The sequence below is a fragment of the Paramormyrops kingsleyae genome, chromosome 16, assembly GCF_048594095.1.
Source record: "Paramormyrops kingsleyae isolate MSU_618 chromosome 16, PKINGS_0.4, whole genome shotgun sequence".
In the NCBI taxonomy this organism is placed as follows: Eukaryota; Metazoa; Chordata; class Actinopteri; order Osteoglossiformes; family Mormyridae; genus Paramormyrops; species Paramormyrops kingsleyae.
The window spans coordinates 21,948,258-21,964,931 of NC_132812.1; the positions used below are offsets into that span (position 1 = coordinate 21,948,258).

A 16,674-nucleotide genomic window follows, 5' to 3' on the forward strand; every position below is an offset into this window, starting at 1 on the left:
ACGGAGAGATGGCTGGGTGTTCTCCTGATATGGATGGGATTCCAGGTCCCTTTGGGAACGCCAAGTCGTTTGGGTCCTACTGCACTGGACAAACCCCCCCCCAAACCATGACGCTGTCACGCCCATGCTAGACAGTTGGTATAAGGATCTTACAGTAAAACCCCCACATACAAGAGACCCCACGCTGCCAAAATGCTTCCACTTTTGGCTTCAGGGCTGAACATCATCATTCCAACACTGCTGAGATCACACAGAGTTTTCTCTGAAGTTTCAGATAACGTCCAGCAGGCCCTGACTGTGAAGCCATGAACCTGAGCCAAAGTAGAAAAGCTTGACTCTTCACGACACTTCATGGAAGTTGCTGAAGTTCCTGCGTCTTTCCTCAAGGGATTCTGGCAAGACAGACACTTCGGGGAAGTCTCCAAAATTACTACATTTGGAGAATATGGTTTTGACCGCAGTTTGGTGGGAGCATCAGGGTTTAAAAATGACACACTCTGTCAGCCATAACCATTTCCAGACTGATAAGCATTAACAAAAGGCCATTGGAAATTTTATCTGATCATGCCTTAATATTCCTCTAGAATCGGTCTCCTGAGAGCTCTATTCCTATGATAAGGACCAAAACTAGTCTGAGACACACACTGTGTGGCGCCTACCTCAGTTGTAACATAAACATAATAAAGATGTATAACACTGAATATTTAAGCCACACACACACACACACACACACAGTTAATCATCAGTATATTAGCATTAGCAGTCTTGGTGTGTCTGGTAGATTTCTCAATAATATCAGTATTTATAGTAACCAGGATTATTCATCCAAGTTGTGGCCATTCCAGGATTACTTACCAGCAGGACTAGTAACAGGATTAGATTACCTGCAGTCCTTAGCCATAGCAGCATTAGCCTTGGCAGTAACAGTACTGCTAAAAGAGGCTTAAACCAGAATAGAATTAGCATGAGAATAAGAATTTAGTGATTAATTGTCATTGTTGACACACCACAGCACACAGTGCACAATTCAGCGCCCGGGGAGCAGTGCTTGGGGGCGGTACCTTGCTCAGGGTACCTCAGTGGTGCCTTGCTGGTCGGGGATTCGAACCTGCAATCTTTCACTTACAAGTGCGCTTCCCTAACCATCAAGCCACCACTGCCCTCATTCAGCAGGAGAGGCTGCAGTGAGCAGCAAACCCGGGCTGTGTGGTACCTGGGGTCCTTCTGGATGCTGTCTATGGAGGGGGAGCGTGTGGTCCCTCCGTCCACCGTCAGGACCCCGCGGGCGTAGCTGGGCTCCGCGTGCCGGTACTGTGTGGCGCGATACGGCTCAGAGTAGCTGCCGGCCGAGCTCAGGGCGTAGCTGCTTCGCTGGTACTTGGCGCTGCCTCGCAGGCTGGATCCCCTCTGCAGGACGGCCGGGCCTGGGGGGGCAGGGGCTGTCAGTCAGTAGCCGCTGATGCCGCAAGAGGACGTCATGACCCCAAATGAATGGGCCCTTCCCTACCCCAGCCTGTGTCACGCAGTTCCGTATGCCATTCCAAACGTTCCCCCTTTCTGAGCTGGAGGACCGGCGAGGGGGCGGAGCCTGAATGTCACCGTGGCACGTCGGCCATCTGCATGCCAGTGTAAGGGAGGGAAAATCTGCCACGGGGGCAGCGTTCCCGGTTCCAGAAACAGAACGTAGGGTCTGTTTCCATACCGTGTTCCAGCCCTCCACCTAGACAACCGTATTTTTAATGACCCTCAGATCAGCGAAGCCCAAACGTGTACCAGCTGCTAATCATAGAAGAGGGCAAAAAAAAAATTTAAGTTAAAAATGAATTTCACAAAAAGTGTTTGGGACTGAAACTGGACTTCTTGGGTCTGGTGATTGCGGCCTGTCCGATTTTCTGCCGCGTCATGTGTGGATCTGTGGATTTGTGGAACTGCACCGGGACATCCTGGGGGAGGTGGGCAGGTGGGGCATCGATGGAATTCTATAATCCTGAAGCTTCCTGTAAGGGCTCCCCACGGCCCCTCCCTCATCCGTCTTCAACTTATTACTCTGACACTCCAATAATTGACTTTCTTCCCCCGGGGAGTACAAGCTCTCATTGGCTACTGTCTCCCATCTATGCTATGTGAGCCCCTGGCTCATCGCCCCCCCCCCCATCGCCCCCACCCCCTGCCCTGGCTGAAAAGGCCATTCAGAGTTACACGTAGAACTCCCGGGGGCTCAAGGGTCTCAGGGCAAACACGTACCCAGAGTACCTGTCTGGGGGGGGGCGGGGTCTGACTGGCATACCTGGTCCCGTCCTGTAGATGGAGCCGTTGCCGGGGCTGTGGTATACGGGGCTGTGGAAGGCCTGGTCCTCGTAGATGGGCACGATGTGGCGGTCGGGGGACACAGCTGAGCGTAATTCCAGTCCCAGCGGGCTCTGCTGGCTAGAGTAGGAGCTCTGGAGGCCTTGAGGAGGGGAGGGGGGGGGTACAAGGATCCGGGGTCAGAGGTTAGAAGGGGGACATCACGGATATAAAGCTGCATGCTAGGTCAATGGTAACCATGACAATGTGCAGGTGGACAGATGGACGAACAACAACAAAAATTAGAATTACAATGATCACATAAGCAAAGGCCACAGGACAGGCAGGTATGAAAAATGAACAAAGGAGTAAAAGCAGAACCAAAGGCTTTCTGGGCTGGTTAAAGCGATGGCAGCTGAGGACACGCTGCGATGCCGCCTGATGGTGACGGTTTGGCGTTCGGCCTCGCGGTCTGACCCAAAGACAGGGGCCACGGAGTCGTGCCAGAAGCCGGCACCCTTTTCGCCGGTACGTCACTGAGGACGTCATTGCTGCGGCATTCTCACAAACGCCAGCGATGGGGTCCATGCCAGAACCAAAAGCAGCACGTCGGTGGGGCGGTACCAGAAGATCTGGCCAGAACCCCCACCTGACTGGCAGAGCGCCATGGCACGTGGGGGCCGCTCGGGGACACGGTCTCGCATGGGCAGGAAGCGAGCCTGTCACACGGCTGACCTCACAGACACACGGATGACCTCACAGACACCCCGCCTCCATTGCTGTGGAGTCAAATATACAGACAGCTTCCAGAGTCTGTACGCGACCTCCTCTGCGGGTCTGACACCTCAAGGGCACACGGAAGAGAGCCCCTCCCACAGCAAGAGTCACGACTCCATGCAAAACGGACAGAAGAATCGGCGTCAGAATCCTTCCCTGCACCATCCTGCGACTTCATTTAAAAAAAAAAAAAAAAAAACACTTTTTATATCCCTAAATAAAGAGGGGAAGATGGCGTGACATCAGTGTGAAGCTGGTGACAGCACACGGCCGTGGGAGGTCCTGACATCCGCGCAGCTTTTCCGGTCCATGTCGGGGGGGGTTGACCTTCGAGTCAGAAGCAGTAACAAACCTGGAGGACACATCCGTGCAGATATAAGGCAGAGGAGGCGGGGGCGGGCGGAGCCGGTCTGCGTGGGGGCGCCGGGGGGGCTAGCAGGGCGGTCACCCTCCACGTATTTTAGGAGGAATATAGTTTTATATTCCAGCTTTTCATTTTGAATTTGAATAAAATTATAGCATTGAAGCATGTTTTTTTTTTCCTTTGTTGAAAGTCAAATTGAACAGGCTGTGGAAATTACCACAGGGGAGAGGGGGGGGGATTTAAAATCATCAAAAACAGAAAATAAAAATAACTTGCTGCTTTGGAGAGTGTATGTGACAGAGAAGGGCGTAGTGCGGGTGTGGGCGTGGCCCTCGCTCCTCTGGGCACCTTGGGCTTGCTGGTTTGTCACCTTGAGCGAATAATTAAACATGCCGGAGTAATGAAATAAATAAAATTCATAAATCAAATTAAGTTCGAACTGAAAGTGTAGCACAGTCTTAAGGAGAGGTGACCGTTCGGTGACTCTGAAGCGAGCAGCCTGCCGCCTGATTACAGGACCCTACATGTCATGTTCCAAAAACAGCCAACCACCAGCCAATCAGAAAGCTGCTCTGAAGGTCACATGACCGGAACAGCACTGGAGCACAGTCTGACTGAACTGGCCAACCGCTCTCAGAGCCACCGATTAAGATGACTTATCTATCCTACCATTCATCAGTCACCGATTCAGATGATTTATCCATCCCATCCATCCATCCATGATTAAGTCAGCCTTCCTTGTCCAGCAGGAGCCTAATCAGAGTTTATGGAATGTTGCTGGTAAACTGCCATATTCTCCACAGTCACATCAGGCTGCACAGTGTTTCACGGCAAAGCCTTTGATTTTGTTTTCACAAGTATAAATGATTCAATGGAAAAACACCTAAAAACACAGATGAACAGACATAATACTCCAGTGAAATGTATTCATGCTCCTATTAAACCCACAGCAGCCTGCTCTCATGTGACTGGGCAGAGGTACACGTGCACACACCCAATCAGAAAGATGCTTAAAATACCCTCTGACAATGAACATGGCACTACACACACACACACACACACACACACACACACACTGCAGTGATGCACACACACTCTCACTCTCTGGGGAATCACCTTGCACCTCATCCATCAGGGCGTCTGTAGTGTCCCGTAAGCCATTAAGGAAAAATGTGCTGTCAGCAATTAACCAATCAGGAGACTTTTCCACTGGAAGAGGTTGCGTCGGGGGGTGGGGCCCAGCGCCAGCTGGAAGACCTGGATCTGGATTATTTGCAGACGCTGCATGCCGGGGTGAGAAGCACCAGCAGGAGACACCACCAATCAGACGGGCTGCCTCATTAATATTAATGACCCTAATACATCACCACCGGCAAGGCAAAGACACCAACTGGAGAATAAAACGTGACCCCCCCCCCCCCCCGCCCCAGTCTCCCATCCCATGCCAGGTCCTTCAAAGGAGGAAGTGATTCTTTGACTTAAAAGATGAAAATAATGGACATAACACACATGCCGACAAGCTCCCGGCGACGCTGCACACCTCGCATGCTTTGCGACAGGGTGAGGACGACAGCGGTACGGCAAAGCCCCGATGCCCACGCCGACCGCGGGCAGACACACCCAGCCACACCAAAATGCGACTACATTACGCTGTCATTTCATAAAGGGGGCATAAGCACAGAAACTAAGGAATGGGACAAACCCACAGTCGGGAAGCCAATAGGATGTTAGGACTGCGCATCGAGAAAGCAAATCCACCAATCGGGGCTTGGCACTGACATTGGAGAAAGGAACGCTGCCAATAAGAATGTAACGTCGCTGTGTCAAACCAACACAAAAAGGCCAATATGACAAACTGCTGCATGAAGCCACCAATCAGAGAGCAGAGACTGGAGCCTTTCACACATGTGGCCCTTATTGTGTGACATATCAGGGGCATTCTGTGACCTTGGCCAAAGCAGCTACTGCCGTATTAAAGCCTCCCTCTAGGTTAAATTCAGAGAGCCGCGGGTCCTGAGGACCACTTACGTCACAGCAGATCAGCAGCCCCTGGGTGACAACAGGGACGTCAGATGGCAAACTCTGCGGCCCACGAAGCCCCGCCCTCCCCAGCTGACTCTCCTGTCTTTCCACATTAGAGTTACTAGGTGCATCTGCTCAGCCCTGCACACAGATTTCAGTGTAGATAACAGCTATCTGTATAATAAACATCTGGTTTAAAGGGTCCAACAGAAGCGCCCAGGCAGAAACATCTGATCACAAGTTCAAAAGATCCCTAGCTGAGCTGGTCATTGAAGCAGGCCACTGGTGTCTGGGTAAAGCAAAGCCCCTCCTGCAGGGGGAGCCGTCGGACCGACCTGCGAGGCTGTCAGGGCGTGTCAGGATCAGCCTGTCGTAGACGTCGTAGGCAGGCTGGCCGTAGGGGTCGGCGTCACGGTGCAGTGCGGGCCGGGACAGCGTGGAGCTGTAGTGCTGGGGCATGGCCGTCATGCCGGCCCTGGGTGGCGAGGACGCGTGACCGGCGCTGCCGGGCCGGGAGCCGGCGGAGCACATGCGGCGCAGGACACCCGGCGAGCTGCGCTGGCCCTGGCAGGGCAGCGTGGTGCTGGAGTAGGCGGCGGCGGACGGGCCCCGTGACTCGGGCAGGGCTGGGCCTGCATAGCCCCGCAGAGAGCCCCGTGACGGGGACGCACATGTGCCATAGGAGGGGGACTGGGCGCGGGACGGCACTGAGCACACCCTGCGCATGGCCCGACCCGGTGCCGTGGGGAGGGTCATGGGGGTCTGTGGGGGTACAGGGGAGAGAGGGAGGAGAGGAGAGGAGAGAGAGGGGATAGAGAGATAGAGGGAGGAGAGGGCAAAGAGAGAGAAAATGAGACAGAAGAGAGATGGAGGAGAATGGGGGAGGGGAAGGAGATACAAGGGGAGAAAGAGGGGAGCGAGGGAGGAGAGGGGAAAATGAGAGAACAAGAGGGAAAAAAAGGGACAGAGAGGAGGACGAGAGAAAAGGAGAGGGAGGGGAGGGGGAGAGAGAAAAATAAGAGAGGGGAGAATGAGAGGGAGTGGAGGAGCAGAGGGGAGAGAGGAATGAAAGGGAGGGAGGAGAGTAGAGAGGGCAGAGGGTAAAGAAAAAGAGGGGAGAGGAAAAGGAGGAGAGTAGAGATGAAGGAGGGACAGAAGAGGAGAAGAACAAGAGAGGGGAGAGAAGAGAGGGAGTGAACAGGTAAAGAAAAAGAAGGGAAAAGGAGAAAGAGGAATGGAATGAGTGAGAGGAGAGAGGGAAGAAGTAGAAATATGAGAAAGGAATGAATGAGGGAGGAGAGCAAGAGAAGGAGAGGTGTGGAAAGAACAACAAAGGAAGGAGAGGAAAGAGTTCTCAGCTTAGTTCCCAATCTCATTTATTCATCTAAAAGGAATCATCCATCCATCCACCCACGTACCCCTTATCCTGGGGTTGTGTGGTAAAAAATTAACCAGGTTTATGAAAATACATCCATTCAGAGGCCAATACCAATTACTCTATCAGACCTACCCAGTTTGTTTATGATACAAAACGATGACATCACTTCATAAGGCTACTTCCTACAGACCTTTGAACCCCCAGGGCCAGCTGCTGACAGACTGGTGTCACTCTCTCCTTCCCTGATTGTGCCCGCCCCTCAGTGGTACCTGAACGGAGGCCTGCCCCTCAGCCCTGGCACTCCTGGAGTGGGAGGAGTTTCCACCGAGCCCCGGGTACGAATGTTGGGCTCTCATCTCCGCCTTTCCCTGGATCTGCCCACCATAGTAGCTGCCGGCCTCTTGGTAACCGCTGTCCGCATACGAGTTCATCTGGGCGGAGCTGCAGGAGTTCCCAGCGAACCCTGGGAGAGGAGGAAGGGGCGGAGTCAGACACACGCCTACACGTGCTACACTGCTGAGGAGCAGGCCCCGCCCAGGTCACATGGGGGGGTGGGGGTCGGGCCCTCACTTTCAGCCAGCGAGGGCTGTTCGGGGGAGTACGAGGGCACCACCTCCTGGTCACCGCGCAGGTGGAATGGCGGGGACTGGGACCCGTCCATCACACGGGATTTGGTCTCTCCTGCTATTGAAGCGTCTGTGGCGAAAGTGAAAAACGGGTAGTTAAGGAAGGAATTACTTATAACACGCTAGTTACCTGGTCAAAAAGGACACTGTCAGCACTCTACCAATCAGAGGACAATGTCTTACAGACTAATTTCATGCAAATACACTGACCTGTTCCAAACCATGAATTATTCATTAAAAAAAATTGCACTGAAAACATTGTCCCAGGAATTAATCAGGATAAGTTAGACAAACAGCTTGTCTCCGTGAGACAAAATGCAATCCCTGCGGGAAGCGGAGACGGGCCCAGTGTGAGAGAGATGGGGTCCATTTAAAGGGACGTGTTCCGTGTTAAAGGTGCTCCCAGCAGGCCGTCTGAGCGCGACCCACTGGACACGGGCGTTGGTGGCGCAGGACGGTGACAGATCGGCCCCTTTCTCTGGGCCTCTGGCATCTCCACTGGGGGGAGACGCCAGGGGGTCCCTTTCAGAAAGCCAGCTTTTTCATCAAAATTTTACTACAAATATCACATTTTCAACACCACATTATACATGCTAATAAAACAAAAACAAAACAAACAGAAACGGAATAAATCCAGACTTAAGCAAAAAATATCCGAGGTACATAGAATTTATGTACTATTTATGTATTATTTACATATTAGACTTGTTTTAATATAAAGTGGTCAAATGACCAAAGGGGCCGCCCCACCCCCGTTTAAAGGGATGCAGGGAGCCTCTGAACGTGGCGACTAAACCAGACTGGTTCTCTTAACGGAGTGCCAGGATTGGCCAAAGGGGATGATTATGACCCCTGCCCCCCTCCCCAGGAGAATATATTACAACGACGACTCATGAATGGCAGCACGAGTAGTCACTGCGTGATCGATGGACCGATGAGGGTGTGTCACTATCACGGCACCTCGCACACACACCTCCACAAACGCCCCCCCACCCACCACCACCCGCAGTATTGCATCCTTGCCCTAAAAGACAAACAGGTGAGCCGGGGGGGGCTCATCCACACGGGTTAATGATCACCTTTCAGGAGGCAGACAGTAACGATCGACCGTCAGGCCGTTAAGATGGCCGGTGCCTGCCTTCCATCAGCTGCCCCCCCCACCCCCAACCCCACCCCCACATGAGAGCTGTAAAATACGCAGGGGAGCACACTACCTGTGGATCTCCAGGGGGACGACTTCTCTGACGAGCTGTGGGAACAGAGGAGGACGGGTTAGTGCAAGGCCAGACCGGGCACCATCCTGTCACGGTGGGGACAAATGTTGAGGCAGGAGGACTGGCTACAGGGACAAGGAGACCGGAGAGTCGGTTCCAAATGTTCCTGCACACCAGTACAGCTTGGCATTTCGTATTCGGCCGGCTCACCAAATGCCTGCATGTCTGACAGTCTAATTATGCCTTTCGGGCGAATCACATGCAAAGCAAACAAAGGAAACCACGCTGAACATGTCGAGCAGCGCGCTTCTGGGAACAAGGCATTCCCCAGCGTTTAATAACGAGCAGAAGCGAAAGCTACTGAACAGCAGAGTGCCATCTTCCCAAGGACACACATCCTGACCGCACGCCCCAGGGCGTGGCATCGCAGCATATTTCCACGTTCGTGGGAGGGACGAGGACCCTGGGCTGCGAGCTTGACTGGCGAATCAGCTTTCAGACAAGCAAAGGTCAAAGGTCACAGTGACCAAACAAGCTAGCGAGTCCAAAGGTTGCCAGTAACCACTGTGTGTGTGTGTGTGTGTGTGTGTGTGTGTGTGTGTGTGGGGGGGGGGGGGAGTTAAAAAAATCTGGGAACAAAGTGTACAAAAAAATAAGCTTCTAGGTAACCACCCTAAAATGATTTGCTGGGGGTGGGGGATGTGCTCACGTTTGATTCCAAAGTGATGAAGAGAAACAACCCCAGTGCTCCAACTAAGCTCAGGGCCTCAGTGCTCCAACTAAGCTCAGGGCCTCTGAGACAGGAAAGGAGACGGCAGTTGCAGCCGTTGCGTTTCCCCGGGTATACTCATGGTTGGCCAGCCGGAGGCGTGCACCTGCTCTCCCTTCACTGCCAGCCACGCCTCTCAATCCGGCGGAGGGCCAGAGTGGCCGGCGTGAGAGAGACTGCTGGGAGGAAGGGCGACGCGGGGGAAAGGCAATCAAGATGAGAGCCCTGGGAGAGAGCTGTGTTTCTCCACCCCGCCCTCCAGGGGGCACAAATCCTCAGGCTCATACCCAATGACACTGAATTTCATCGAACCAGAAAATTTGTGGTACAATAAATAGTCAGCCGGCCTATTTTTTTCTTTTGCGTATGAGCTTGTTAGACACAAACACCCTTAGTATATTCTACAGTAATCAGTATTTATTTACTCTGCAATCTCAATTAGTGACTTAGCTGACATGTTAATCAACGCAATGCTGCCCCATGAATTTTCAAAGGTGTAAATCAGGCTGTGACTCTCCCATCCACCAGCACAGCGCAGAGCGGCTAAACGCCGTCACTCCATCTCCTTCGTTGTCAGGACAACCATGTAAATTACTCTAAGCATGCCGGGTAAAGGAAACACACAAAGGCTTACAAAGCCCTCCTGGTGGATGCCCTGTCCAATATTGCCCCAGCTCCTTTCCCAGTGGGGGGGGTCATTTCCACTCAGCACTAATGCCCTGGCTGTACTGCAGTGCTTGTCGCTGGTACGCTGCACACAGCCGCGGGGTCATAAAGGCAGAGCCACCCAGAATGCCGATGGGGCACCGCATAGACAGGGGTCTCGGCTCGGCGACAGAGTCAGTGCGAGTCACCGACGAGGTGCCTCAGAGCACCGCCTCTGTCACGAGACACGTGATGCGTGTATCCGTCGTCAACCGTGGCGGGAAGACTACAACGATTCTACAGCCCCCGCCCCCCCCTCCCAGTACCCCCAAAATGCTACTGTCCCCATGCTCCAAGCCCAACACTCAGTGAGGGGGCAGAGAACATCCGGACAACATGAAATTCAGCGCTAAGGCCACAGCTTGGTCAAAATTTCCAGGTCGATATAAAACTGGGGTGTGGGGTCAGAAAAAAACAGGAAGTGGCCTCTCTTCGCCTGACAGGGAGAGAGTATGGCACCCTGAGGGCCCGTAATCAGCCCCCTCTCAGCAGTACTGGGCCAGGAGAGACCAGCCACTAATCCTAATTACAGCTGTGATGCACGGCTCCAGAGCAGCAGTAAAAATAAAGCAAACTCTTTAGCCCACGGTGGGGAGTCTGTGGCCATTAAGGGGGCCCTGACTCCGCATGGCTCTGAGGGCCTGGGTCTCTCTCACTCACGCACGCGCGCACACACAGATAGAGACAGACACACATACGCACACACACACACACACGCACGCAAGCACACCAGCTTATTCATAATAAAGGCCCCTACTGGGGGCTGGGGGACAGTGTTGAGAAGCCCAGTGAGGAGCAGATTCATTCATTTGTGCCTTATTATGAAAGCCAGAGCGATAGATTGGGTGGGGGATTCCTGAGGGGCCACGCTGGCTGGGGGCCGGGGGACAAGGGTCGGGAAAAGTGAGAATTGCACATTATAGCTTACTGGGAGGGGTCACCAGCGTTACCAGGGGGTTGGGGGCATGATCCAGGCTGAATGGAAGGGAAATAAATACCCCCCTCCCAACAAATTTTACTGCTGGCACCCCCACCCAAGTTTGACAAATATTTACCAACGTCACCCCACCTCCCACACTAAAATATACCAGTCTGGAGTGTGACATTATCAGTCTGAGACTCAGTCCCACTCTGGCCCTGCTTTTTACCCATAAGGCTGGGGGGGAGGGGCACTGGAGAAATATCACCCCAGGCTGTGCCCCCCCCCCAAAGTGCAGGAGGGACTCTAAGGGCACTTTTCCACCGCACAGAGTACTGAACATTTGGTTCTTTCCCATTTCCATTGACTTCCCATAGGGCACCAGTACCGAAGGTTCCAAACCAGCTAAGGTACTACACTGGTACTTCAATTCTGTGGGTGGGACTTGAAACAATGTCTTTGTTGATTGGTTATGCAAACAGCCTGCCTCTGAAACACAATACAACCACCATCTTAGAAAAAAAAGTTTTAAACGAAAACAAGGAGAAACGAAGTAAAATAAATAAATAAATAATAATAATTGCAATCTGGTTGGAAGAACAGTTTAATATACTTGGACAGCACTGATTTTGTTGGGGTATTATATTTGGAGTATTTATAAAGCATTATATTTGTATTTATAAAGCATTATGTTTGGGGTATTTTTCAAACAAACAGGAGTTAATGAATCTCACAAACCCATCAAGGAGAGATTTAAACAGCAAGGATGAAAATGATTATGACTGATTAAGAGAACGAATGCAGCGCTCATACAAAAGCAGCGATAAAAACAGAGATAAACTTTAAACTGATTCTTAAACATATATCAGATCATCTATAAAAAGAATAATCATTAAAATTGCAAAGCTAAGGGTTTTTTCTATGACAGAGTAAAATCCTTTAGTGAAACCTAAACTTCCTCTGCTATAATGTCCGCACAGAATCCAAGGCAAGCCTGCTCTTAATCTAGCTGACTAGCGAACGTGCATGCAACATTGGTATTAATATCGCACATCATCCAACCTTATAACACACTACAGGCATTTTTCAAATTTAGTACAAAATACCCCCTTGCGCCGTGAAGTCATTCAGCGCCGGTACCAGTTTTTACACCAGTGGAAAACCAACATCTCGAAGTACCAAACTTTTGGTGCTTTTCTGAAGTAAGCTAAAAGGTGGAAAGGTGCCCTGACAAGGGAGTGTAGCTCCCACCAGCCCCCACCCCACTGAGGCAGCGGGATATCCCCCTCTCCTCCCCAGGACTGACACCCGTAGCAATAATGCTGGCTTGCTGGCCTGGGGGGTGGGGGGTGGTCGTAGTAACGATTTATCCCTGTGCTCAACACTTTGGGCATTTAAGCACCCTATGGCCTACAGGGTCTCTGTGACACATCAGACTGTGCCAGGAGCTGCACCGTGATGTCATAAACAGGGGACGGTGGCTGGGTCCGAAAATGCATACTTACACGGTACACACTGAATTTAGTCGGAAATTTGACTGTTAAAGCTGTCCGTGCTGTATGTATAGATGAGAACAATATGCATGCACTGAGACGCATGGCGGTCGGCATCCTGAAAAAATTTCTGACCGAGCAACGTTCGCAGTGTCTGGTTGCAGTTCCGGAGGTTTTGTGGGAAAGGGGAGTGGCCAACGGATGCAGACTTCGGAACTTTGCAGAATATTATCCGGATACCGTTCCCTTACTGTCGCATCCCTCCCGAGGGCATACCGTTCCCTTACTGTCGCATCCCTCCCGAGGGCATACCGTTCCCTTACTGTCGCATCCCTCCCGAGGGCATACCGTTCCCTTACTGTCGCATCCCTCCCGAGGGCATACCGTTCCCTTACTGTCGCATCCCTCCCGAGGGCATACCGTTCCCTTACTGTCGCATCCCTCCCGAGGGCATACCGTTCCCTTACTGTCGCATCCCTCCCGAGGGCATACCGTTCCCTTACTGTCGCATCCCTCCCGAGGGCATACTGTTCACTACTGCACTATTAGCGCATTCCATTTGAATTGGGAAGTCGGAATATCTGAGTTCCTAGTCAGAAATCTCAACTGGAACACCTCCTGAAGTTGGATTTCCGACTCGGAAAGTCAGAGGAACCTCTGCACTAGAGGGCTGCATGGGAATGGGGTAAGTGGTAATGCTGCGGATGTCTGCAGAAACCGCGGGAATTCCCCCGGTATTCCCATGGAGATTGTAATAAAGTATTGTAACACCACAGTAATTGCTCATATATGCATATTCTTATATCTGCTACATTAAAAGTCCTTCTGCTCTGTTAAATTATTTGTTCTCACCCCAACACCACCGGGTGGCAGCGTCAAGTGAGTAATATAATAATTACGGTATTTAAAAGCAAATATGGGCATTTTCAATTTCACACTGTATTGTTGGTGTTCTGGGGAACGCAGGGATGGGTTTTTGTTGAGGGGGACGGGTGGGATGGGGTAGATGTTCAGGGGGGCAGATAAGGACAGGGTAGTTGCCACCCCAGCGCAGAATGCTACACTACAACCCCGACCGCCGAAGTCAATATGGCTGTGCCCCTCATCAACAGAAGTGAAATCTGTAGTTATATACTGATTATCAGCACAGACGTCTCATTAAATCGGTCGTACACACAGTACCGTCCAACCTCTATCTGTGGACATGTTGCTACAGTGGTTTTATGTGCAAAATACCTCATAATGCATTGTTATCAACTGGTATTGCTAAGAATGGCTAACAACGAACTTGGCTAAAACTGGTATTTCTAAATGGCTTTCCGACTTGCTGTATCCGGTACAACACGGTTAACTCGAGGTAAGTGGAATGCAGCATGTATTTCACCTGTCACAAAAAAACATGCATGTGATTTTTGTCACGCCCATGGTGCATGATGTACTGGACTGAGCCAGGAGCTGTGCTGTGATGTCATAAACAAGACACTCGTGTCTTACTGGACTGAAGCCCCTGCTGTGCAGTGACATCATCAATGAGCGACAAAGGGGTGGGTACCATACCTGGCGCTGGCAGGGCTGGGGGCGCTGGGCGACTCGGCCCCCAGTCGGCAGCGCTCCAGCTGGCTGGCCACGATCTGCCGCTCTTCCTCCAGCTCCCGCGTCAGCCGCTCGAACTGCAGCTCCTACGGCAAGCAGCAAGGGACAGCAGGCTTAGGAGCGCCACTCACTCAGAGCAGGTTGTGAACAAGGCACTTTTCCTCTGGCATACAGGAACTAGGCTGTACCTGAGCTGCACCGCGAAGAGGAACCAGCTACAGCTCGGTTACAGCTCACTTTGGTTTTCCATTGCAGGAGGGTCAGCTCAGTAAAGGCGTCGTTAGGTTCATGAGAACTGTGTTATGTTAGCATCAAATGCCAGGGGAAGTAGCACTCGCGTGCATAATTAGCATTACAAATCCATCCCGATCAGTTGATCTATAGTAATTTTTGTAGGACTTGTAGGAATTTTGAAGAAATGCATCGCGATGTGCAATACTACTAATAAGGAATAATATATATATTACAGAGACAGAGAGAGAGAGAGAATATACACTTATTTATTCTGATAATCCATGCACAGAAAACCAGTATCTCCCTACATTTTGACCAATCAAAAGCTCCGTTTGGTCATGCTTTCAGCCCACGCAGTGCCGGTGCGACTGGGGTACGGATCTCATACTATACATTGGATAATTGCCAGTTCATGGTATGGCTCTGGTACAGCTCAGTACTTGGTGGCAGTGAAAAAGCACCATTATTAAAGGCACTATATCGTCTGTATGATAGTGCCCCCGCCTCCCAGGGAAAGGCTTGCCATAACCATCCAAAGGGACAATGTAATCCAGGCACCCAAGAGATGCCCCGACCCCTAGAAGACTGAAATACCTGAAAAGGGACGAATGAACAAAATTAGCCTATTAGCTGTCAGCACCTTCTCTCCGATTGGCTGTACTGAAAGGGGAATCACCATATTCTCATCGATGAATTTAAACATGACAGTTTTAACAACCGTATATTTACGGTCATATTCTTCCCCGAAGATGACGGCATACAGAAGCGGCACACGACCGGAAAGGATGCTTTAGTCTCAGCATGGGATACTCTCGATCCGCTTCTGCAAACATGCATCCTTTCCTTGGGGATGCGAGCATCTGTACGGCACTGGAAATACAGCAGGAAAACGCATGGAATCACACCCTGCAAGTACGCGGGGGGCGGCGGGGGGGGGGACAATTACGCCCTTAAATGAAGTACCATTTCATTAGGAGATTAGAGACAATCACTGCAGGAATTCTGACTCATCCGTCATTTTGTAACAGAGCAGGGAAGGACAGAAAGGCTTTGGCGGCCCGTACTGAACCCGGGTGCGACCCGCTGGGACCCACAGCGCCGCGTAGCTCGAGATGACGGCCAAGGGGTCGCTCTGTGCGATGCCTCAGGACCCGACAGGAATGGAAGCCTCTGAATTAGCGGTAAGGCTGGCATCATTAAAAATCATCCAAAAGACATAAATGTCGAGAACAGAGTCACTCTGCTGCATAGGGGGACAGACTGTTCGCAGGAAACCAAAAGGAGGATAGCCCTGTCGTGACAGGAGCGGCTTGCAGAACCTCCGGGAAGTGCCCGCCTCCCACGCGTGAGCCTGACACACGCCCGCAAGGACCGGCCCCTCCCGGCAGGCTCCCTGTAATCTGTGGCATCCATCCCAGACGGGGGCCTGGGAGCCGCAGCGGAACGCGGAACGCGGAACGCAACGGATCCCAGAGAGACAGTGTGGGGAGAGGGACTTACTGCACAGAAGAAGCAGGGCCCTGACAGGGCAGTGGGGGCTTAGCCACAGGACCCCCCCTCCCCGAACTGGCCTTTTATTAAAAAACTGGGGGGGGGTAATAAGGCCAATGAGCTGTTACGCTGAGACACACCAGGAGACTGGTGTGTGAAGGCAGAGCTTACCGGCATGTAAAGACAGCCCACCCCCGGGGGGCACTGAGCGCATGGCACGCTCACGTCTGCGTTGCCGTGGTGAAGTGCACAGAGAGGAGCGTCTGCCCAGCACAGGGACAGGCCGCTGACAGACACACAGACACTCTCACACAGACAGATACTCTCACACAGACAGACACACAGATACTCTCACACAGAAAGGCACACAGATACTCTCACACAGAAAGGCACACAGATACTCTCACACAGAAAGGCACACAGATACTCTCACACAGACAGGCACACAGATACTCTCACACAGACAGACACACAGATACTCTCACACAGACAGACACACAGATACTCTCACACAGACAGACACACAGATACTCTCACACAGACAGACACACAGATACTCTCACACAGACAGACACACAGATACTCTCACACAGATACTCTCACACAGATACTCTCACACAGATACTCTCACACAGATACTCTCACACAGATACTCTCACACAGATACTCTCACACAGATACTCTCACACAGACAGATACACAGATACTCTCACACAGACAGTCCCTCATCTAATCCTCCGTACTGAAAACCGAGCATGTCCCAACCACACCCCCACCCCCCCCAAAAAAGGGAACCCTTATTC

At 51.7% G+C, this 16,674-nt stretch overlaps 1 protein-coding gene across 2 annotated transcripts in view; it reads right to left on the bottom strand.

Moving 5' to 3' along the window:
• The window catches only part of LOC111858340 (plakophilin-4-like), a 51,593-nt gene that overhangs the window by 16,520 nt on the left and 18,399 nt on the right, over positions 1 to 16,674 (bottom strand). The window contains exons 3-10 of one of the 2 annotated variants that reach the window (XM_023840011.2): positions 14,111 to 14,232; positions 8,668 to 8,702; positions 7,398 to 7,523; positions 7,097 to 7,290; positions 5,785 to 6,211; positions 4,544 to 4,708; positions 2,288 to 2,449; positions 1,214 to 1,424 (exon numbers count right to left, since the gene is read on the bottom strand). In XM_023840011.2, the coding sequence (XP_023695779.2) occupies positions 1,214 to 1,424; positions 2,288 to 2,449; positions 4,544 to 4,708; positions 5,785 to 6,211; positions 7,097 to 7,290; positions 7,398 to 7,523; positions 8,668 to 8,702; positions 14,111 to 14,232 (1,442 nt within the window). The remainder of the gene's footprint in view (positions 1 to 1,213; positions 1,425 to 2,287; positions 2,450 to 4,543; positions 4,709 to 5,784; positions 6,212 to 7,096; positions 7,291 to 7,397; positions 7,524 to 8,667; positions 8,703 to 14,110; positions 14,233 to 16,674) is intronic. The other variant, XM_023840012.2, reaches the window with a different exon arrangement.